General features: G+C 28.4%; 1 protein-coding gene; it reads left to right on the top strand.

Moving 5' to 3' along the window:
- Positions 1-2,354: 2,354 nt before the first annotated feature.
- Positions 2,355-4,451, top strand: FFUJ_03748 (related to major facilitator MirA; the record flags this gene model as incomplete). XM_023573045.1 has 5 exons in its annotated part: positions 2,355-2,521; positions 2,578-2,743; positions 2,797-2,892; positions 2,945-3,660; positions 3,716-4,451. 5 exons carry the CDS (start codon positions 2,355-2,357, stop codon positions 4,449-4,451), a joined length of 1,881 nt encoding a protein of 626 aa, XP_023427064.1.
- Between the last annotated feature and the right edge of the window lie 20,769 nt (positions 4,452-25,220).

Below are 25,220 nucleotides of genomic sequence, written 5' to 3'. Positions count from 1 at the left end.
GAATCTAGATTCTATTAATAATTTCTTATGTATAATATCCTTATGTGTAAAGCGACGGCTGCAATCCGCCATAAGGCAGAGGATTATCTAAAACAACTGAGCCCATATCTGCTATTTTGATCAGTCAGTATCAGGAAGTGATTGTAATCCAGGGAGGAAGGCAGATGTAAATTACCACAGCTTGGCTTTCATTCCAGCCAGAAAGCAGAGTTGTTCAGCTGTTCATGACCTGTGCCCTTGTTATCTGTTCTAGAGTAAATATTTAGTTTCAGTTCATTACCTCCCTCTTTTACAGTTTGTTACTTCCTATTACAGTTAGCATGGTTGCAATTTCCCAAAGCGGGCTAGTGTTAGTTTTACAGTTAAATGTTATTAAAGTTCAGAAGTGCGGCTGATCTGTAGCTAAGCCCCAAACTCTAAGCCCCTCGCGATGGCTACAAGAAACAAGAACGATGCCCGAATAGAGCCAACAGAGCGTTTATATATTTTGGCTGAAGATGCAGTGACACTGCCAACACTGGTCGTAACAGTTATATGGGACTACGGAAGATTACAAAAAGCACAGTGATAACATCACCTGCAGGACAATCCGACACGGTTTTGCCGGAGGGGTAGTGATACCTAAAGGGAGTTTGTGACTATTGTGGATAACGGCAGGAGATAAAGGTCAGCATTGTTTTGGGTGTAGTGAAAGTACCATAGTTAACAATAGTTGTCTACAGCTGGGGAAGATCATGAAACACGTTCAAAATGTTCTGAGGTCCAGCAGGACTCTCGATTGTCATAGTTTAAGGTGTGAAACTTCTGTATCGAGGTGTTTTTACATATGACTGTGGCCCGATGATCACTACGGTCACAGCATCGCCTGAAAGGGACTGAGGCATGGCGGTGGTGGATGCAGCCATGACACCTACACAGGACGTGATGGGCGTAGTTGGCAGTGGCTCATAAGCAACAACATTTATTACTTACCCGGCCGTATATAAGGATAGAATGAATGGTTGTTAAAGCATCAGTAAAGGCATGTTAAGAGGTGACGGTTCACTAACTGATATAGCTGATTGACAACAACGATGCCTACACTAGAAGGCTAATGAGTGCTGGCGACTCAGCAGACTGAGTCGGTATAAGATCGGGAAGCGTAGTAGTCTTGACCCTAATAACCATTCTTCCAATGACATCTGTCCTGGAAGGTACTACTGTGCAGGTGCGAGTGGTGGAGACTGCTCTAGTGGAGGTCATAGTCACGAAAGTGATATGTTTAAGACAATTCATATGTGTATTGTTCTCCAAGCACTCAACTTCAGAGTCTACCGAGCCCTGTGAGACATGTATCATCGTAGGAGCTGTCATAACCGTGCTGATGTCTGGGTTTAACAGCCTTTTAGCAGTAGTCCTCGGCTGAATTGAGAAGGCTTTTCATGTTGCTTTTGATGAGTAGAGTCTTCAGCTCCACATTATCCCTCTAAGATAGCAATACAGCTTGCATTCTCAGGAGGAGATGAAGTAAAGATCCGGGTGATGGTGGAAGAAGAATTGTGAAAGATTCTTGGCTGCTGGAACATTCAAGCTTCTTTACGGGTCAAGAGACCGAAGCCCCCTGCGTCGCCGAGACTTAGGTTTTTAACAAGGACTGGAGCTATCTTCTGACCTTCGGACTGCCGCATTCAATATTATGCCTCGGTAGTCAGGGGGGGAGTGATTGTCTTATCATTACGGTTACTTATTATAGCGTTGATTGAGGGACCAGGAGGGATCGTGGTGTGGATGAGAGATTCCCCAAAACACGGCCTAGGAATGTAGCTTCATTCACGTGTGACAGGGTAACTCGACAAAGAGACAGTAATTGACTACTAGTGACACGAGAGCAGGGATGACTCCGATGTCTCTCTTATTCTTTCGAACTCGTATGTTCTCGATTGCGAGAAGAATGCAATTAATGAGGCACCCAGAATGGTTCTTCATCATCTGATCAGTGTTTTATGTGTAGGGTTTCCCATAAGATTTGGCTCAATGAATGGATGTCAGTAAAATAATGCAAGGAATTTGCTCGTGCAAAATAGCTCAATACGAAAGAGCCAAGGAGAGGCCCACCTCGGCAGCAAGAACCTTTCAGAGCCATGTTAAAAACTAAAAATCTGATAAGATAATCTCGACCGTTGCTACACTGTGATAGGTTAAGCTTAAAATGCCAAGACGTCCCGGTTATCAATCTAGACTATTTGCGTGTTTAGTATGAACTCGGGTGGTCTGATGACACGTCTTGGCATGGGGGAATCCTCGTACTCATGCAGATTTAAGAAGACGCCGTCCCCTGCGACGAGATGGAGATTTTTCAATGCCAAATTTCAAAAATGGCTGCAGAAAAGAGCGAGATCACGCCTGCTGGCCAGGGTCCTTTGGACCAAAGCAATAGCAATGCTGCAATCGATTCGGAGAGCAACCAAGATGCCGTCTCAGCTCCGACAGAAGCTCTGCGCAAGCTATGGACTAAATTTCCGCTTACCTTGGCGTTCGTCGGGTGAGTGAATTTCCAACTCGGGGCCCGCGGGCTGCATTGCTGACTCGATACCCCAGGCTTTTCGTCATGAACTTCAGCATGGTATTTGCCGCTTCTTCGGCTGGTGTTTATGATCCATACGCGACGAGCCATTTCCAAGGTCACTCGCTTATTGCTACGGCAAATATCGTTCATGGCATTGTTCGCATTGTCACTTATCCACTCGTCGCCAAGGTAGCGGATGTGAGTATACCTGGTGCTGCTTGTTTCAGTAGCCGAGGCTAACTGAGCACCAGCATATTGGACGACCGCAGGGATTTGCTGGGGCCGCGATAAGCATGGCTCTGGCCAATGTCCTTTATGCAGCGTGCCGCAATGTCGAGACATATCTTGTAAGCGAGATCGGTGTCTCGCTGTTTTATCAGAATTGACTGACCCCATTAGGCTGGTGGAATTTTTGAATCGTTTGGCGATACCTGGTGGACAATCACTGAGCAGATCTTCATTGCCGAGGTAACATCCCTGATCAACAGAGGCTTCCTCTTTACACTCCCGGAATCACTGGCTGCCATACCAACGTTGTACGCCGGCACATATCTTGGCGAGCATATGCTGCTCAAGTCCTCATGGCGCTGGGGCTTTGGCATGTGGGCTGCCATCATGCCATTCTGCGCGATACCAACTATCGCCGTTATGGTTTTTATGAGTCTGAGGGCACGAAAGAGGGGCATAGTCAGCGAACGAACTTCATTGAGAGCTGCCTCTGAGATACCGAAAGGTGCTTCTTGGATCGTCCAAGCTCGACAAGTCCTCTATGTCCAGTTGGATATTGTTGGAGCGTTCTTGTTACTTGCGGGCCTAGCCATGACGCTTCTTCCCCTTTCCATAACCGGAAGACGCAACACCGAGAAGTGGACCGAGCCATCGTCTATCGTCTTGTTGGTTGTTGGTGTCCTGACATTTGTTGCATTCTTGATCTGGGATGGCCGGTATGCTAAGAAGCCAATTGTGCCTTTCCGCATGATCAAGAACCGCAACGTCATACTTGCTTGCGCTTCGGTATGCTTGATTGCAATGTCGGATTCAACATACCGAACATTCGCGTCTAGCTTCTTGCAGGTTGCTGGTGGCTATTCCCCGGGCCATGCCGTTCGTATTGAGTATGTCCTTCCCAGATCGCTACCACAAGGCACACAAGTGTTGACTATCTACCAGCAATTCCCGACGTGTCGCGTTGAACCTTGGTGGTCTTGTCATTGGCTTGGCTATTCGATTTGTCAAGCACACTAAACCGTTCATCATCGTCGGATTCCTGATGGTAGCTCTAGCGAACGGACTTCCGATCTTTTTTACAAATATCGACGGAGTTCGAGTCGCAAACGAAGCGTCATTGACCACGGGACAGGTCCTGCTTGGCCTTGGCCGTGGTTTCGCACAGGTTCCACTCCAGGTCTCGTTGCAGGCCGCTGTTCCAGACCATGAGATTGGTATTGCAACTGCCATGTTCCTTTCGTCGTCTGGCTTCGGTGCCAATGTTGGTAACAGGCAAGTCCCACACAGATCCCTTCTTCCCAGTCTATATGCTGACATGCTCTCTAGTATCGGGGGAGCCTTATGGAATACTTTGCTTCCCCGCCGCCTCTCGGCAAATCTACCTGAACAAGTCAAGGCCAACAGCACTGCAATCTTTCGCTCCATCGTCGTTGCACAGAGCTATGAGTTGGGCACTGAGACTCGTGATGCGATTAATCTGAGTTATCGCATGACACAACAGACCCTCGCTATTGGATCTCTATCCCTGTCTATTCCGCTGCTTTTGATGATGTTCTTCTTCCGAAATGTCAAGTTGGCCAAGGAGGATGATGTAAGGAACGAGGTTGCCGAACAACAACTTGCTGCTGCAGGGCAGAAACTTGAGAGTGGGCAGAGTCAGCCAGGAGCAAAGAAGTAACTTTTTCTCGCATGTTCCATTATGCAAAGCTCTACGGATACAGGGATGAGACAGTGGAATGCCCTCTTTTCACAGCCAGAGGTTAACCCACTGGCAGAAATGTGGGCAAATTGTTCACAAGCAGCCATTGGACTACCATCCATCGCAAGTGGGACGGACATGGATAAGCGGAAGCTCCGCACTACGGGCCATGAGACGCAGCATGGTCTCTGATAGTCGATTCTTTGCAACATGGCTAGGTAGGAGATAATCAATCAATACATTATAACACAGTTCCAGGCAATAATATTTCTGTTTAAAGCAGCGTGGAAGGGGGGTTCAAGGAGAGGATTTATAATCTAGCCTATTATATGTCTGGAGCGTATGCCAGAGAAAGGCATTTAAGCATAAATGCCCCCTGTCTTTTAGTCCACGAGGAGTTCTTGTTTATAAAAGAAAAGTCAAAGGTTTTTAGCCTATCTAGTATACTGTAAGTAGTTATCACACAAGCCAATTTCTGAAATTGAATTTATTATCTGAGATAACAAGATGTATTATTGCTATAAAAGGGCTTTAATTATTATGCTGCCTGGCGGTAAAACTCTTATCTCAAAGGCAAATAATTAATAATATAGCAGTTAGGTATTAATAAGGAGTATAGCCTGGTCCCAAAACTCATTAGGGCCCACCAGATACTTAGACAAATCCTAGTAAGTATATTCTGAAGTCCTAAATCTACTGTTACTTACTGCATTAAGGTGGGTAATAGGGCTGTATTATAATTACTAAATTACACTTTAGCGGCATTATATTTATATAAAGAAGTTTTTTAGTAGGCTAAATTTAATATTATATTAAGCTTATGCTATATTCTGCTAAATGAACAGATTAAACTAGATATTCTTATATTAAGATAGTTATTAAAATTAATATCTTTACTATTAGCCTAAATAACTAAAGACAATATCTAAAATATAAAATAACTATAATACTTAAGATAATTAAAAGAGATACAGTATATAGATTTCCTTATAGCTTTATAGTTTAATAGCTATATAGTTAATATACTTATTTACCTCCCTTTAGGGAATTTTATTATATTTTTTTTACTTAATATTATACTTATTTATACACATCCTTATAATATCTTATATTCTTAATACCAGTCTCCTAGCACTCTATCTTAAATCTATAAGGTAAATAAAGTACTTTAAAAGTATATAAATTTTAATCTTAAGGTAATAGCCCTTAAAGTATTAATTATATTTAATATAAAATTAAGTAATAAAAATAAGCTAAAAATACCTCTTTAAATATATAATTCTTATTAACCTTTTTATACCTTATAGTTTTTATAAATTATTAAAAAATTAATATTAATAATTTAATTATAATGTGGTTAATAAGCAAGCGCTCCAGATAAGTAAGCACTCTAAAAATCCCTTAACCTTATATCTAACTATCTAATTAATTAGTTCTTAACCATTTAATATATTATAATCCTTAAATAAAGCTAGAATCCTTCTTACCCTTAAGGCCCTTTAAAATAACCTAAAATTAAGTCTTTAATAGGCTGCAGATATCTATAAAGTTAGCTGCTTTACTTTATATTATTATTAAAATAGTATTTAATTATAATGCAATTCTATCCTAAATTTATAAAGATTATTTAATTTAAAAGAGAAAATAATAGTTTAATTTATTTTTAACTTAGATTTATAAGGATTTCCCTTATAACTGCATTTTATAAAAGAAATAGCTAATTTCCTATTAGTCAATTGCAATATATTATCTATTAATAAGCGCTAGGCTTATAACTTTATAAAGTAATAACTAAAGCTAAAAATATATTTATTTTAAAGATATAACTATTAAAGAGCTAAATATAAAGATTTAACTATTATTTATAGCTAGTTTAGGCTTATATAGAATAGAATTATAAAATATAATATTTAATTAAATAATATATAGAACTTTAATAAGACTGGCTTTATAATAGGCCTTATTATAGCTAGAATGGCTATTATAGGTTTAGAAATGTAAAAAAGGCTAAAATTAATATAGCCTAAAAACTAAAAATAGATTACTGTAATTTAGGTAATTAATATAGAAGGTAAAGTAATTATACCGTTTATTATTAATGCAGGCTAATATTACTTTACTAATTAATATTAAAAATATAACTTTCTATTAAATTAAGTTATTATAATAAGCTAAAATAGGTAAATAAATAATAAGCTAGGTCTTAAGTAGCTAAAGTACTTTAATTAGTCTATAACTAACTGATTAATTAATTATTATTATTTTCTAATTCTTAATAGTTATAAAAGCCATTACTTAGCTAATTTTAAAAGATATTATAAGGAAAATAAGATTATTATACTCTATATACCTATTTATATATCTTATTTACTTTAGCCTCTTAATATTAAGTGCTTTAAGCCACTAAAAAAGGCTTATAGCTAAGAAATAGAGTGTGACGGTTGTGGGTTTCAAACAGGAAACTAGTCCATACTAGGTTTTTATGTTTACAGAAACGTAAGGCGTGTATATTAAGCTTGGCTTGGTTATTATGTCTCTTAATAATTAAGTAATGCAGATTAGGCTTATTAATGTAAAGAAGTTTTATTGATAGCTAGTGAGCTAAGTTCTATTTACTGCTAAATGAATGTATATATATACTGTAGTATATGCGAGTTAAATGTAGTTAGTTTAACTCTATTTGTATCTGTTTATTATATAAGTCAAATGGTATGCGTTTGACTGTTATAGGGTAGGTAGCTTTTAATTGGTGAAAAATAAGTAGGGGTATATATATATATATGTAAGATTGTGTTAGGTTGTAATACGATCTCTTCTCTCTCTAGGGTCTTATCCTTAAGGCCTATAAGTAACTAAGCGTAAAATTATCGGTATATCCTGAACTTACTTCTGTAAATATTTTTCCTGCTAATAATATATCTAGCTGTGTCTTTAAATGTGTTAATTATCCTAAAATAGCTTCTAAATATTATAAAGATATTTCTAACTTAATCTATAAATTTGATTTTAAAATGCCTTATTATTTAGCTTATTTTCGGGCTAACTGTCTATAATGTATAGTGGCTAAGGGTAAGCAGCAATGCGATTTTTATATCTTTAAGAAGTATACCAATTATAATTTTAGAAGAGTGACTTCTTAAGCTTATTTATCCTTCCTTTTTCTATATTCCCTTACTTGCTGACCTAATAGTTATGTATATATTATATGAAAAAGACTGTATTAATGAGTAGAAAGAGCAGGCTAAGGCTAATCTTTAAGAGGCTTTGGCATATCTATAGTATTTATATCATTAAGAGAAGTATCTTTATAAGAAGGCTACTAAAATAGTTTGTTATAGTTATAAGGATCTTAATAAGTTAGAGGCATTAAAGACTTAAGAGTTATCTAATTATTAAGCTGCTAAGTTATTTGCGCTAAATGATATTTAATTATTAGAAGACTATAGGGTTATTAACTGGAGTTCTATGCCTAATTCCTTTTTCCTCAGAATTAATAGAAGTTCTTTAGAAGTCGCTAGGCATTAATAAGGTATTTTAGTAGTTCTTATATATTTTCGCTTTCTAGATAGTTTTTCTATTTAATTAGATACTTCATTTATCTATTAATTTTTTATATATCTTTAACTTCTTCTGCTTTATAGAGTTCTAGTCTATCAATTTCTTCTGGTTTATTACTGGTTTTAATGTAAATTGTATCTACTACTAATTCAAGTAGTAAGATATAAAAGATAGGGTAGATCCTAACTTTTAGTAGTAGGTCTAATTTATAGTTATTTTTTAAAACCTTCTTAATAATCTTATATAGTCTAATATATTTAAAGTTAAGTTTGTAATTTGGTTGTTTAGTGGTAATATTTTTTGTAGATAGGTAAACCATATCCCTCTTTAAAAAGGTAGGTCTTCCTACTCTTTTAGGGTTATAGTACTATTATATCCGTTTTCTAATGAATTCTAGTTCTATCTGTAGTTCTTTATATAGGTTTCTTAGATTATTACTTTTAAGTATAGCAGCTGGATTAATTATCTTAGGTTTTTATGCATTATAGTATATATCTAGTATAAATCTAAAGTTAGCGTTAGATAGTATAAATTATATACTTTTATTATAAGCAGTATTATAAGCAAGTTAGGCATAAGGTAGCTTTTTAATCTAATTATTTTATTCATAATTAATATAATACTGCAGGTACTGTTTTAGTATTTAGTTTATTTGCTCTGTCTGTCTATCTACTTACGGTTTGAATGCTATTGTAAGCCTGTGATTTAGTCCTAAATGCACTATAAGTACTTTCTAAAATCTTAATGTAAACGTTTTTCCTCTATCTAAAAGAATTTCTATTGGCATTCTATATATACTAGTAATATATCTATAGAAGATATATATAAGTTACTTAGTATCTATGTCTTCTCTATAGGGTAGGTAGTAAAAGAACTTTATAAGTCGATTTACTATAACTATAATACTATTATAGAAGATTCTGGTTGAGGGTTCTTTTGATAGTGGTAATTTAGTTATAAAGTCTATTATAATTAAGTCCTAGGGTTATTATACCACTAATAGTGGTTGTAGTTCTTTGTAAGGTTTATGTTATTAGGCTTTAGTTTTTATATAAAGGTTATATTATCTAATAACTTCTTCTACCATTTTTTATAAAATCCTATACCCTTATTATAGCAGTTATTTTAGAGTTTTTATTACTTTTTAGTGTCTATATATTAGGTATAAGTAAAAGCTTCTAATAAATTCCTGTATATCTTTTAGAGGTTCCCTTACTTATGTTATTTATATCTATCCTAGTATCTGTATTAGTTATATAAATTAGTATTCTCTTTTATTATTTTTCTTTAGGAGTTATTCTATTATTTTAGTTATACTAGTATTATAATCTGGTCTTTTACTGAGTATATCTACTTTCCTGTTATTTAATTCTTTTTAGTAAATAATTATAAAGTTAAATTTATATAAGTATTTAGCGTAATATAGCTATTATTGATTAAGCTTTTATGTTATAGTGAAATGTGAAATGTTCTGGTGGTTGGTGTAAACTTTAATCTGGTATATACTTCCTATAAGGTAGTGTCTAAATTCCTTAAAATAGTTAATAATTGCTAGGAATTCTTTATTGTAGATAGGGTAATTGAGTTCTGCTCTATATAACTTATGTAAGTAGAATACAATAGGGTATAATTTGCCTTAATTATTGTATTAATTAATTTATCTTTCTAGTATATAATCTGATAAATTGGTCTTAAGTTCTATTTCTTTATTAGGGTTAAATATAATTAATATAGGTTTGCTAAGGATTGTATTTTATAGCTGTTTAAATGCTTTTTAGATGTTAGGTATCTAAATGAACTTTTATTCCTTTTTAGTAAGTTCTATTAGTAGATTTGCTATCTTATTAAAATCTCTAATAAATTGTTAGTAATAGTTAGTAAAGCCTAAAAAGCTTTATACCTCCTTGACTGTCTTGGGTATTAGCCAATTCACTACTATTAAGATTTTTTTCTATTCTATCTTAATTTCTCTAAATATAATAGTATATCCTAAGAAGTCTACTTCTTTTACATAAAAGTAACTCTTTTCTGGTTTAACCAGTAAGTTAGTATCTTATAGGGCTTTTAAAACCTTATAGATATATTCCTTATATTCTTCTTTATTATCTAAGAAGATTAAGATATTATTTAGGTAGTATACTATAAAGATATTTAAGTACTATTAAAATATATTATTAATTATCTGCTAAAACGTTATAGGTGTGTTAGTAAGTCTAAATAGTATTACTAAATACTTAAAGAGTCCAAATTTAGTCCTAAATGCTATTTTCTATTTATCTCCTTTCTTAATGTAGATTAGGTTATAGGCTCCTTTTAGGTTAAGAGTAATAAAGATCTATTTTTCTTATAGGCAGTCCTTAAGTTCTGTAATAAGCAGAAGTGGGGTCCTATCCTTAATGGTAAGGGCATTTAACCTTCTGTAATCTACAATAAGTTATAGTTTCCTATTTTTCTTAAAAATAAATATTACTAGAAATCCTGCTAATAATATAAATATCCTAATATTCCCTTTTGCTAGTTCTGTTTCTAGGTATTCCTTTAAGGTATTAAGTTCCTTTTTATTAAGGTTATAAATCTTCTAAAATGGTAAGTCTTCTGATTTAAGCCATATTTTATGGTCCTAGCAGTTATACTGTAGTACTTTTATTTTAAGTTTTTTATTAAATAGTTTCTCATAAATATAGTATTCTTCTGGTATATTTTTAAGTCAGTCTTACTGTCCCTTTTTCTTAAGTTCCTTTTAGATTTATAGTTATTTATCTAGGCTATATAGTTATATTCTAAGGAGCCCTAAGATCTGTTAATTTTATCGTTTCTTACCTTTTATATATTTATGTTTAACTCCTGTTAGAGGTAGTGAATTCTTTACTTTATACTTACCTATACTGTCCTTATTAGTTAGGATTTAAGATTTTTTATTATTTATTATGATTGTCCTGTTATCTCTATTGGCATTACTGGAAAAGGTGATTTAGCCAGTCCTTTAGTTAATATAGGGGTTCTTCTTTTGTAGCTAATTGATATTTAGGAGGATATTAACTTCCTAATCTAGAGGAAGGATATTAAAGTCTATTTCTTAATTCTTTCCCTGGATAAAGACCTTAAGGTAATTAATCTCTTAATTAATGATTTTATTATTATAATTGAATAGTTATCCTTTTATATTAATTAGCAGGTAGGGTTTCTTTTTCTTTCTTTATAGTAGTTTTAGCTATATAACTATTTTTAGGTTAATAAAATTTCGTTTAGCTCTGTAATTAATTTAAGCATTTAGCTATTTTCTCTTAATTTAAATTTTTAGTATTAGGCATTATAGCATAAGATCTTTATATAGTCCTAGCGTGTTTATCGGTTTAAGTTATTTTTATTTAGTTTATTAGCTTATCTGTAGCTTAGTTATAGATAGTATATGACTTTTTCTGATATATTTTGGTGCGTTTATTTACAGTTACTGTTATTATATCCTTCTCTGTTAGGGCAGTCGTTAAGAAATTCTTTATTAAATAGCTATTATTGGTATTCTTCTTCTGACTTCTTATCTAAGGTCTTATGTTTGCTTAGTTATTTCTGTCCTAATAGGATATTTTATATTAGGTGTAGGCTATCTGCCTCCTATTAATATTGAATTTCCTTAGCATTTTTTAAGCTAGTATTATTAATTAAGGGTTCTTTTTGAAGATATTTGTATTTTCTTTGGGTGATATTATTAAATTCTTTTTCTGTATCCTTAATGATCTTTATATTTTCTTTAATTTCTTGTATTAATTTGTTAACCTTATATGTTTTTCTATAGAGTGCTATATTAAATTGAAGTTCTGCTACTTTAAGGTAGTTATACTAAAGGTATATTAAATATTTTTCTATTTTGCTTATTAGATAGGGTTTATTGTTAGGTATTCTGTTTATAAATATAGGGAAACAGTTATTGTCTATTTTATCTAGCTTATATTGCTCGCATTAATGGTTTTTATATAAAACCTAGGCTATTTTATTGTATTAAGGGTATATTGGCAGTATTTATATATTATCCTATACATTAAAAATAGGTTCTAAATGCAGTAGGTTTAGAGCGTTATTAGTATAGTAAGCCTTAATGTAAACCTTGCTTTCTGTTTCTATATCTTAATATTCCCTGGCTCCTTATATGTAGATATCTTTCTATATATTATAAATCCTTAGACTATCTTTATTAATCTTCTTTTTATAAGGCTACTCCTATTTCTATAAGATCTATTTATTTTAGTAATAAAAGTATTAAGTAGTTATTCTAGCATTCTTGCCTTTATATCCTATACTGTAGGAACTTTATTGTTTTTTCTATTGAAATTAGTTTCTTGCTTTAACCTTTTATTTCTATTATTCTTCCTTACTTTAGAGTATTATCTTAATGGGAATATTATTTACCAGTCTAGATAATTTGCCTAGCTCTTCTGTATTAGGGATAATGGCTTTTCCTTCCCTAATGACTCTTAGTATTTATAGTTTTTCTATATTTAGCTATTTCTTAAATTCTTTAAGTTTCTTTCTATTTATTTCTTTTCTTTATTTTTTTTATTTTTTATTAAAGTGTTCTTACTTCTTTGGGTCTTGTATATATTTATAGTATCTCTGATTTTGCAGCTTATTTTGTTAGATTCTTTTCTATTCGAGTTTTTCTAGAGTATATAACTTATTCTTCTTTTCTGGTTTCCCTTTTTCTTTAGGTTCTAACTATATAATTTCACTTTTTCTGTTAATTTGTCCTTTATATTTACTTTATGTTATTCCTAATATTTAGGTTTTTATAGCCATTTAAGGTTTAAGCTATTATATTAGTCCTAATATTTACTTACTGTAATTAAGGTCTTATAGCTTTTTAGGTTATAGATATTGCCATACTATATATCTAAACTAGTTATAGTTATAATATTTGCATTTAGATATATTGTGTAGTCTGCAATTTCTATTATCTATTTAAGTGACTCCTAGAGTTATTAGTCCTTTATATAATCTATATAAGGTATTATTTTGGTTACTTCCTTATTACTATTGTTAGTTTTAAGAGTTACTCTAGTTATTATTATTTTATTATTAGTTAGGGTAGTAAGGGTTAAAATTATTTCCCCTTTTATAGTTAGCTCTCTTTTTTTTGCGTTTATACTATTATTTGTTGATTTTGATTGCTATAGTGATATATATAGTTAGGTCTTTAGGCCTATTGGCTAAATACAGTTTATTCTTAACTTCTTCTTTTAGACTTTAGTAGTAGATTTCTATAAGTAAGTTATCATTCTATTGAGTTTTGGCAGCTAGCTGTTAAAACTTGGCTAAATAGGCTGTATATAACTTATACTGTTAAAGTGCAAGTAATTTAGCTGCTGCCTGTCGTTCTTTATTAACTACTTCAAAATTGTCTTTAAGTGCTTATTTAAAATTTTCCCAGTTTTTAAAGATATTCTAGGTATCTTAATCCTAGAGGTTTTCTTTATTCTTAAGGTAATCCCTTATAATAGGTTTAAACCAGTCCTTAGCGTCTCTTTAAATTAGTAATATAGTAAATAGTAGCTTCTTTATAGGGCTATCTAGCCTGTTTAAAAATAGTTAAAAATAACCTTTTATTTAGGTAAGGAATAGGATTATGTCGCTTGCCTATCCTTTAAATGGTTCTAGCTTAAGCGGCTTAAGTGCTTCTCTAGGATCCTTTCTATAATGCTTGTGGTTGCCCCTTTTGTTATTAGTAACAGGCCGTATATTTATCTAGGCTTATAGTGTATTAATAGTATTGCAAAGCTATTAGACTTTAGCTGCTATTTTAGCATTATTAAGTGGTACTTTAGTATAAAGAGGTGCTAAAGTGCTAGTATTGCTAGATATCTTAACAGTATGGTATTGCTTAATGTATATATAGTATATACTGAATAAGAGCTATTAATATATGATGGTTATAGGTTTTAAATAGGAAATTAGTCTGTATTAGGTTTTTATATTTATAGAAATGTAAGGCATGTATATTAAGCTTGGCTTAGTTATTATATCTCTTAATAATTAAGTAATGCAGGTTAGGCTTATTAATATAAAGAAGTTTTATTAATAGCTAGTAAGCTAAGTTCTATTTACTGCTAAATGAATATGTATATATACTGTAGTGTATATAAGTTAAATGTAGTTGGTTTGACTCTATTTGTGTCTGTTTATTATATAAGTCGAATGGCATGTATTTGACTGTTATAGGGTAGGTAGCTTTTAATTGGTGAAAAATAGTGGGGATATATGTGTATGTGCGTAAGACTGTGTTGGGTTGTAATATAGAGTATTTAATTAAATACTTTATAACTTATATTTTTAAGATTAAGTTCTTTTCTACCTTTTATATTATATTTAAAGCTACCTTTATAAAAAGTAATATTTAAAAAGGTTTTAAAGAAGCTAGGCTTACTTTTTTTAATTTAAAAACTGTAATTTTAAAGCTTAATATATAGTTATAGACCCTAATGCCTTCTAAAAAGGCCACTTAACCCTTAATACTATAGGCTTTAAAGACCCTAAAGATAGTTATTAAAACCTAATTTTAATCTAAATACCTTAATAATTAAATTAAATGCTATTATAGTAGCTCCCTAAAGTTAATATTAAAAGCCTTAAAGTCTCTTATAAAAGAAGTAATAGCTATAATATATAAGAATATACTATTAAGAGCTAAAATTTAAAATCTTTAAAATATAAATAAGATATTAAGCTAGTATTATAAGGCAAAAAGGACTAAATTATAAAAAGAGGGGATTATAATTATATAGGAAGTATTATAAGTAATTAATTAAATAGATATTAATATATAGGTAATAGCTAAATCTTTAAGAAGTAATAGTTAAGGAAGGTTAAAGTAATTAGGCAGTTAGCGCTATAGTATATATAGTAAAGGCAGTTATAATATAAAGACTTATTAGGTAGTTCTTAAGTTATTTAAAGAGGAATTTAATAAGTAAAAGCTAGCCTTTTTAAATTATAGCTTAAGCTTTTAAGCTATAGGTTAAAAAGGTTAGGGAAAGTAAAGCGCTTACTTATTTAGAGCGCTTGCTTATTAATTATATTAATATTATTATAATAAAAAATAAAAATAGTAATATAATAAAATATAATATAAAAATATAACTTTTAATTATATTTCTTTAAAATAACCTTTATTTTATAATTAAGTAAATAATAAACTTAATTATTATATTTAATTAATTTAATTATTTACTATTTAATTAACTTTTATTCTTATTTAAGTAAGTTAATTATTTATTTAATTAAGTCAATTATTTATTTAATTAAGTTAATTATTCTATTTAATTCAGTTAATTATTTATATAATTAAGTTTATTATTTTATTTAATTTAGTTAATTATTTATATAATTAAGTTTATTATTTTATTTAATTAAGTTAATTATTTATTTAATTAAGTTTATTATTTTATTTAATTAAGTTAATTATTTATTTAATTAAGTTTATAATTTTATATTAATTAATAACTTAATTATATAAATAATTAATATACTTAAATAAAATAATTAAGTTTATTAAATAGTTAATTTATTTAATTAAATAAAATACTTAAGTCTTTAAATATATAAGTAATTTTTCCCTAATTTAAATTACTGCTTCTTTACTAATATCACTTTAACTGCTTTTAGATATAAGGTTAATTAGTTATATACCTAGGTATATGCATTTAATTAGTAGAGGTTAATTTAACTTTTGCTAACTAACTTATATAAAAGTTAACTTAATTCCTTTAATTCTAACTTTAATAAAACCTTTAGTCTAACCCTGCTATTACCTTATATTTATCCTTAACCCCTATATAAGCAGGAGGAAGCTAAGTATATATTTGGCCTTAATAATTACATTTTATAGCCACTTTTTATAGCTAGTTAACAGACCTAAAAAAGCAGCTAGAAAGGTAGTCTAATTAGTTATTAAGGTCTTGCCTTACCTTATAGCTTCTTTTAGGTCTTTTAGTTATAATAGCTTTTTAGCTAGCCAGTTTAGGGATATTATATAAAATAGAATATCTAGATTTATATAATTAATTATATTAATTAAGATACAGTTAAAAATAGCTATTTTAATTAGGCTAAATTGGTTTCTTAATAAGAAGTTCTTTTTAATAGCTATAATTATTATATAAAGCTTATAGTATTTATAGCCTATAGCTTCTATTAGTATTAATTTAATTATATTAATAAGGTTATAATTAATTATATAATAGGCCTAATTGGCCTGCAGGCTATTGCATATAGGCATCGTGATGGTAGCTATAATCGATATTAGTAACTGCAACTAATAGTCAGGTTAGGAAATGCACTTTAGAAGTGTAATAGACTTAGCCCGGTATTCTTTTAGGTAGGGTAAAGGAAGAAGGCTAATATAGCTGCTAAGGGGTAATAGACCTGCAGGCAGTATTAATACTGCTTAATTAAGGCAGCAATTACGCCATTAAGGCAGATAAACCTTATACGATTTTAACCTTTAAGATACAGGCCTACTATAGGGGCCTTATTGTTTAAGCCTTTATATAAAGTTAGAAGCTTAATAGCCTTATAAGGCTAGTAGTAAGAGAAAAAAAAAAATAGCTATTATATAAAGCTTACAGTATTTATAGCCTATAGCTTTTACTAGCATTAATTTAATTATATTAATAAAGTTATAATTAGTTATATAATTGGCCTAATTGGCCTGCAGGCTATTATATAGTATTATAATAGTAGCTATAATTAATATTAATAACTATAACTAATAGGGTAGGGAATGCACTTTAGAAGTATAATAGATTTAGCCTAATATATTAAAAAGATTAATTTAAGATCTTTTAGGTAGGGTAAAGGAAAAAGGCTAATATAGCTGCTAAAAGGTAAACCTAAAGTATAACAGTTAGGTTTCTAAACAGGTAAACTAGTCCATACTAGGTTTATGTTTGCAGATAACGTAAGGCATAATACTAAGCTTTATAAGGTGTTACGTCTCTTAATAATTAAGTAATGCATATTAGGCTTATTGATATAAAGATGCTTTATTAATAGCTAGTAAGCTAAGTTCTATCTAATGCTAAATGAATATATATATATACTAGAATATCTTTAGTAGGGTTAATTATATATAAGGTTATTATCGGTCCTGATATAATGTATTCCTAGACTGCTATTAGTCTAATATTAGTCAGTCCTATATAGGATTAATCTATTATTAGGTTTATCCTCTAATATTAATTGCATTCTTATTAAATAAAAATTATAGGCCTCTTATATATATATAACGTAAATACTAAGGTTATAATACAATTTCCCCTCTCTAGTAGTCTTATCCTTAAGGCCTATTATCTTAATTAATATCATGCTTCTTTTAGTAAGTCCCAACTTAAACCTTTTATTAACATATCCTGCCATATCTAACTGTATTTCTAAGCAAATATCTTAAAAAAATCATAAAATCTAAACGCTTGCGCTTTCTATAGAATTTATATATAAAAAAGCCAATATACTATATACTTATTATTTTCAGGCTGGCAAGAGTAAAAAATATTTTATATCTATAGATTCCTTACATTACAGTAAATATATTTAAGCTAAAAAGTCTTATAATAATATCTATATTACTTCTTTATATAAGTTACTATATCTTTCCGATTTTTTAAGGTCCTTACTAAATTTACAGTAATATCTTTAATAAAATAAAAAAAGAAATTAAAAAATAATAAAGATTAAGTAAGTAAAGATCTTTTTAAGCTTTATAAAGAGATAGTGGCTTTATAAATGCGCCTTACTAAAGCTATTAGTTATCTTTTCTATATTTATAAAATTTAAAGTTAAGTAAAAGAGAAGTATTTTAAAGTTACTTATTAGAGTTTATAAGAGGTAGAATAGTAAGATACTTTATTATTAATATTAAATACTTATAAGAGTGCTTTAATTAAAGATCTTTAGGTTAATTATATCCTAAATAATATTAACTAATCTACTTTTAGTTTAGGGAATAACTTCCTTAATACTTTGCCTTTATTTAATTCTAATAAAATTTCTTTAAGAGTCTCTAGGTATTAATAAGGTATTTTAGTAATTTCTATATATTTTTACTTTTTAGGTAGTTTTTCTATTTAATAAGGTATTCTATTTTCTTATTAACTATTTTTATTTCCTTTATTGCTTTTACTTTATAGCTTTCTAGTCCTTTTACCTCAGTAGGCTTATTATATATTTTAATGTAAATTATATCTACTACTAATTTAAGTAGTAAAATATAAAAGATAGGATAGATCCTAACCTTTAGTAGTAGTTCTAGTTTATAGTTATTCTTTAAGACCTTTTTAATAATTTTATATAGTCTAATATACTTAAAATTAAGTTTATAACTTAGTTGCTTAATAGTAATATTTCTTATAGATAGGTAAACTATATCTCTCTCTATAAAGATAGGTCCCTTTGCCTTCTTAGGATTATAGTATTATTATATCTATTTTCTAATAAATTTAAGTTCTATTTAAAGTTTATTATATAGGTTCTTTAGGTTATCGCTCTTAATTATTGCCGCTAGGTTAATTATCTTAAGTTCTTGCAGGTCTTGGTATACTTTTAGTATAAACCTGAAATTGGTATATACTAATATAAGCTTTATACTTTTATTGTAGGCAGTATTATATACTAGCTAGGCATATAGTAGTTTTTTAACCTAATTATTTTATTTATAGTTAATATAATACTATAAGTACTATTCTAATACTTAATTTATTTATTCTATCTATCTATCTACCTAGGCTTTAAATACTATTATAAACTTATAATTTAGGCCTAGTAGTGCTATAAGTACATTCTAAAATCTTAATATAAGTATCAGTCTTCTATTTAAAATAATTTTAATTAGCAATCTATATATACCGATAATATATCTGTAGATAATATATATAAGTTCTTTTATATCTATATCTTCCCTATATAGTAAGTAGTATAAGAACTTAATAAGTTAGTCTATAATAACTATAATACTATTATAGAAGATTTCAGTTAAAGGTTCTTTAGATAGTAGTAACTTTGTAATAAAGTCTATTATAATTAAGTCTTACAGTTATTATACTATAGGCAGTAGTTAAAGTTCTCTGTAAGGTTTATATTATCATGCTTTTATCTTAGTATAGAGGTTATATTATCTAATAACCTTTTCTACCATTATTTATTATATTCTATATCCATACTATAGGAGCCATTTAAAGGTTTTTATTACCCCCTGGTATTTATATACAGAATACTTATAGAATTCTTATATAAACTCCTTTAATTCTCCTGAGATTTCCTTAATTATTATAGCTTCTATCTATCCTAAGGTTTATATTTACTAAATAAAGATATATTCTCCTTTTTTATTTTTTTCTAGTATTTATTTATTTACTTTTATAGTGCCAGTATTATAGTCTAGTTATTAGCTAATTATATCTACTTTTCTGTTTTTTAATCCTTTCTTATAGATAATTATAAAATCGAATTTATATAAATATTCTATATAGTATAACTATTATTAATTAAGTTTATAGGTAGTTATAAAATATAAGATATTTTAGTAATCTATATATACCTTAACTTAATATTTACTTTCTATAAGATAGTGCCTAAATTCCTTAAAATAGTTAATAATTACTAAAAATTCCTTATTATAGATTAAATAGTAAAGTTTTACATTATATAACTTATATAAGTAAAATGCAATAGGATATAGCTTCTCTATATTATTTTATTAACCGATTTATCCTCCTAAAGTATAGTTAAATACATCTATTTCTAGTTTAATTTCTCTTTCCAGGTTAAATATAATTAAAACTGGTTTACTAAAGATAGCTTCCTTAAGCTACTTAAAGGCTTTTTATGCCTTATTGCTTTATTTAAACTTCTAATCTTTTTTCATTAATTCTATTAATAGGTTAATAATCTTACTAAAGTTCTTAATAAATCTTTAGTAATAGTTAATAAATCCTAGAAAGGCTTATATTTCCTTTACGTTTCTAGGGACCTTCTAATCCGCCACTATTAAGATTTTCTTTTATTCTATCTAAATTTCTCTAGATATAATAGTATATCTTAGGAAGTCTACTTTCTTAATATAAAAAAAGCTTTTCTCTAGTTTAACTAATAGCTTGGCATTTTATAATGCTTTTAAAACCTTATAGATATATTCCTTATATTCTTCTTTATTATCTAAGAAGATTAAAATATTATCTAGATAGTATATAATAAAGATATTAAGGTATTATTAAAGTATACTATTAATTATCTATTAAAACGTTACAGGTATATTAATAAGACCGAAAGGCATAACTATATACTTATAAAGTCCTAATCTAATTCTAAATGCCATTTTCTATTTATCTCCTTTCTTAATATGGATAAGGTTGTATACTTCTTTTAGGTCTAGAGCTATAAAGATTTATTTACCTTATAACTAATCTTTAAGTTCTATAATAAATAGAAGTAGGGTTTAGTCCTTAATGGTATATACATTTAGTAGTTAGTAGTTAATTACTAATCAGTCCTTTCCATTTTTCTTAGGTATAAAGAATATTACTAAAGCTAATAATAAGTTAAATATCCTAATATAGCCTTTCTTTAGCATTTCATTAATATATTCCTTTTAGATTTATAGTTCTTATTAATTTAATAAATATAATTTCTATAATAGTAGTTTATTATTTATAAGCTTAATTTTATAATTCTATTAGCTGTATTTTAGGATTCCTGTTTTTAGGTCTTTACTAAATAGCTTGTTATATATCCAGTATTCCTTTAGAATATTCTTAAATCGGTTTTATTTAGACTTTATTTTTATTTCTTCTTTCTTTTATAGGTCTTCTTTCTATAGAATCTCTAAGATTTCTATTTTGTTCTTTATGCCTTTCTTATGCTTATGTTATGCTCCTTTTAGAGGTGGCAATTTCTTATTTTTACTTTTATTACTGCTATCTCTTTTAGTTAGTATTTAAGATCTCTTATTACTTTTTATAATTATTCTATTATTACTATTAGAGTTATTTAGGAATATAACTTAGCCAATCTTCTAGTTAATATATAGGTTTTGTTATTTTAGCTAATCTATACCTAGGATAATGTCTATCTCCTTTCCTAAAGGTATAATATTAAAACTAATTCCTTAATTCTTCCCTTTAATAAAGACCTTAAAGTAATTAATTTTTTAGTTAATAATACTATTATTATAATTAAAGAACTATCCTTCTATATTAATAAGGCAATAGGTCTATTTCTTTTTTCTCTATAGTAGCTTTAGCTTTATAACTATTTTTAGGTTAATAAAGTTCTTTTTTACTTTACTATCAATCTAAGCGTTTAGCTATCTCCCCTTAATTTAAGCTTATAGTACTAGGCAGTTAGGTCTATTGTCTTATATAGCTTCTAAAGCTCTTATAGGTCTAAGTTATTCTCATTCTTAGCTTTTACGCTTTTATAGCTCTATTATTATAGAAGGCATATCTCTTTTCCTAAAGTATCTTAATAGGTTTATTTATAATTACTATTATAGCAACCCTTACTGTTAGTGCAGTCATTAATAAATTCATTATTAAATATCTATTATTAATAACAGTCTTCTAATTCCTTATATTATTTCTTAACTATTTTTAGTTATAATTCATATTATTATAACTCTATTATCTATTACTTATATAGCACTCCACTAATATTAAGGTAACTTTTATAATACTTTTTAGGGTCTATATAGCCTTCTATATATTCTACTTTACTTATAGCGTGTTATCCCTTTATAAATTCCTACTTATATCTATTATATTTCCTTTAGGCTTCCTTTTATTTTTAGGTAAGTTTATTTCTATTATTACAGGATATATTAAAAAACTTCTTTAGCTTCTCTAGTATTTTATCTTATATTTCTAGCTATATTATAACTTCTTTTAATTCTTCTAAGCTAATATTATCTATAGACTATTTATTACTATTATCTTTATGCTATTAATTAAACTCTTTTTCTATTAAGGTAATATCTTAAATTATCTATTATAGTTCTGCTTATATATTTTTATCCTTCTAGACTTCTCTATAGTAGGCCATATAGAATTAAAGTTTTAATACTTTAAGGTTTTTATATTATATATTTAATAGATATTTTTCCATTTTCTCTCTTTAGTATAGCTTATTATTAAGTGTTTCTAGTATTATAATAGGAAAGTAATTATTATCTTCCTTTTCCTATCTATACTTAATATATTAGTAATATCTGCAAGATATTTATAATAATTTATTATATTCTAGATATATAGGTAGTATTATTATATAATCTTAAGGGTTAAACTTTAGTTTTTTATATAATGGATTTATAGTATCTTCTATATAGTAAGTATAGATATAAATTATTAATAAGTTATCTATATTAATATATTTCCTGGCCCTTTAAATATATATTTCTTCTCTAAAAGTCTAGATCCTCAGTCCTTATTTATTATATAAAGGTTTATAAGGTTACTTTTACTTTTACTTTAATTATTTATCTTCCTTTTAAAGATATTATGCAGTTATATATACTGTGCCTCCTCTATATCCTATATTTTAATCTTTTTAATGTTTTTTTATATATAGGTTATCTCCTGCTAGTCTTTCTGCTCTTACCACTTCTTTAGTGGCTTAAATTGTAGTTCAGGTTAGGATTACATTAATATATTATATTATTTCCTTCCCTTTTAATATACTTTATTATCTTATTATTCCTAACGTTTCTATTTTAATGGCTTTCTTTTCTGCTTTCTATTTCTAGTATACTTCCTGCTATTATTTTTATTCTACCTCTTAATAGGCTAGGTCTTCTCTAGCCTTCTTGCAGTATTCCTATGCCTTTTAATTATATAGTATTAGAATATATAGTATATTGCCCTTTTTTACATCTTCCTTAATTAGAAATTCATTTTATAGTTCTTATATAGAACTACTGGCATATTATTACTATTTATAGCTTATATAACTTTTCCTAAATACAGTATCTTATAATATATTATATACGCTTTACATTATCCCTAGGGTTTAAGTCTAGATAACTATCTGCAGGTTTTATTTATTAGTAGCTTTTAGTATTTATTTACTATAGTTAAGGTCTTTAGGTTATTTTAGTTATAGGTATTTATTAGCGATATATCTAAATTGATTGCAATTATAGTATTTAACCTTTAATATATTATATTGCTTTTAATTATTATTATATTGCATGGCTCCTAGAATTATAGGTCCTAGTTCTGTACTATACTAAATATTAGGTAGTTATTTCTTACTTTAATTAGCATTCTATTATTTTATATTTTATTAAGGGTTATATAATCCTCTATTCTTTTTAGCTTGCTTTTCTTATTGCCATTCAAATTATTAATTATTAATTTCTATAGCAATATTAGCTAGTTCATTTAGGTTCTTAGGCTTAAATCTAATATTAACTATGGCATCCTTAACTTTTAACTTAAGTCCTAAATATACCTATACTATATATGCTTTTTTGCCTTAATTAAGTCTAGCTGCCTAATAGCAATATTCAGCTAAATAGTCTGCTGCAAATCCTTATTATTTAAGTTATTAGATTTTCATTTCTACAGTTTATTTTTTATCTATAACTCTAAAGGCATTCTTAAGTTTATCTTTAAAGTGTTTATACTTTTTATAGATATACTTTATTATTTCCTATTATTTCTCTTTAGAATTATTAATATAATTATAGATAATAGGTTCTATAAGTTATAATACTTTATCTTTAAGGAATCCTATTTTATATTTAACCTTAAGTTCTTTAGTAATAAACTAAATAGGGTAATATATCTAATAACTTTAGAGACTGGTAAGGAATCCTTAAAGCTTATCTATATTGCCATTAAATAAATCTAGCTAATAGGGTTGTAAAATTTCTCTAGAATCCTTTTCTATAATAGTAAGTGCTGTAATATACTTAATATACTCTCTATAAAGCTTCTGACTTTTCTCTACTTTAGCCCTAAAGGCTTTAGTAAATCTAATAAGTTTAGTTACCTTCTTCTTTAGTCCTTTAATTTAATTCTAGAAAATCCTAGCATTCTCCTTAGAATTACTTAATAGTATATTATACTGCTAGCTAAAATATATAAACTTATGCCTAAACTTTACAATTTCCCCTTTATAGGTAGTTAGGTAAGCTAAAGTAATATCTTTTTCTTCTTCTTTATTAGTTTCTATAGGAATATCCTTTATATTAGGGAGAACTTCCTATTACAGGGTATACTATATACATCTAGCGTTAGGAGGTTGGATAGAAGTTATAAGTACTATTATATTAGTATTACTTAGCGTTATGCAGTATAGTCTAAATAAGAGCTATTAATATATAACAGTTAGGTTTTTAAATAGGTAAACTAATCTATATTAGGTTTATATTTACAGATAATATAGGGCATAATACTAAGCTTTATAAGGTATTATATCTTTTAATAATTAAGTAATATATATTAGGCTTATTAATATAAAAATGCTTTATTAATAGCTAGTAAGCTAAGTTCTATTTAATACTAAATAAATATATATATATACTAGAATGTCTTTAGTAGGGTTAACTATATATAAGGTTATCGTCAGTCCTGGCGTAATGCATTCCTAAACTGCTGTCGGTCTAATATTAGTTAGTCCTATATAGGATTAGTCTATTATTAGGTTCGTCCTTTAATATTAGTTGCGTTCTTATTAGATGAAAATTGTGGGCCCCTTGTATATACGTGATGTAAACACTAGGGTCGTAATATAAAGGCAGTATTAATACTGCTTAATTAAGGTAGCAATTATACTATTAAGGCAGATAAACTTTATATAATTTTAACCTTTAAGATATAGGCCTACTATAGGGGCCTTATTATTTAAGCCTTTATATATAAAGTTAAAAGCTTAATAACCTTATAAGGCTAATAGTAAGAAAAAAAATAAGTAATTTTTAGCTATATTATTTTATAAATTAATAATATATTAAAGCTTTATTATTATAATATTTAGCTAAATAAGGCTAAATTATAATATTATACTTAATATATAATACTTAACTATTAATAAGTCTTACTTATTAATTTATAAATTTATATATATAGGTAGGTATATTATATTTAAGGTAAAGATAGTTAAATTTAAAGTCTAAAGCTATAGATATAACCCTTTAAGAGGGTAGAGGTT

The sequence above is a fragment of the Fusarium fujikuroi genome, chromosome FFUJ_chr02 (assembly GCF_900079805.1).
Source record: "Fusarium fujikuroi IMI 58289 draft genome, chromosome FFUJ_chr02".
NCBI classification, from domain to species: domain Eukaryota; kingdom Fungi; phylum Ascomycota; class Sordariomycetes; order Hypocreales; family Nectriaceae; genus Fusarium; species Fusarium fujikuroi.
This window is presented reverse-complemented; position numbering and strand designations above follow the sequence as displayed.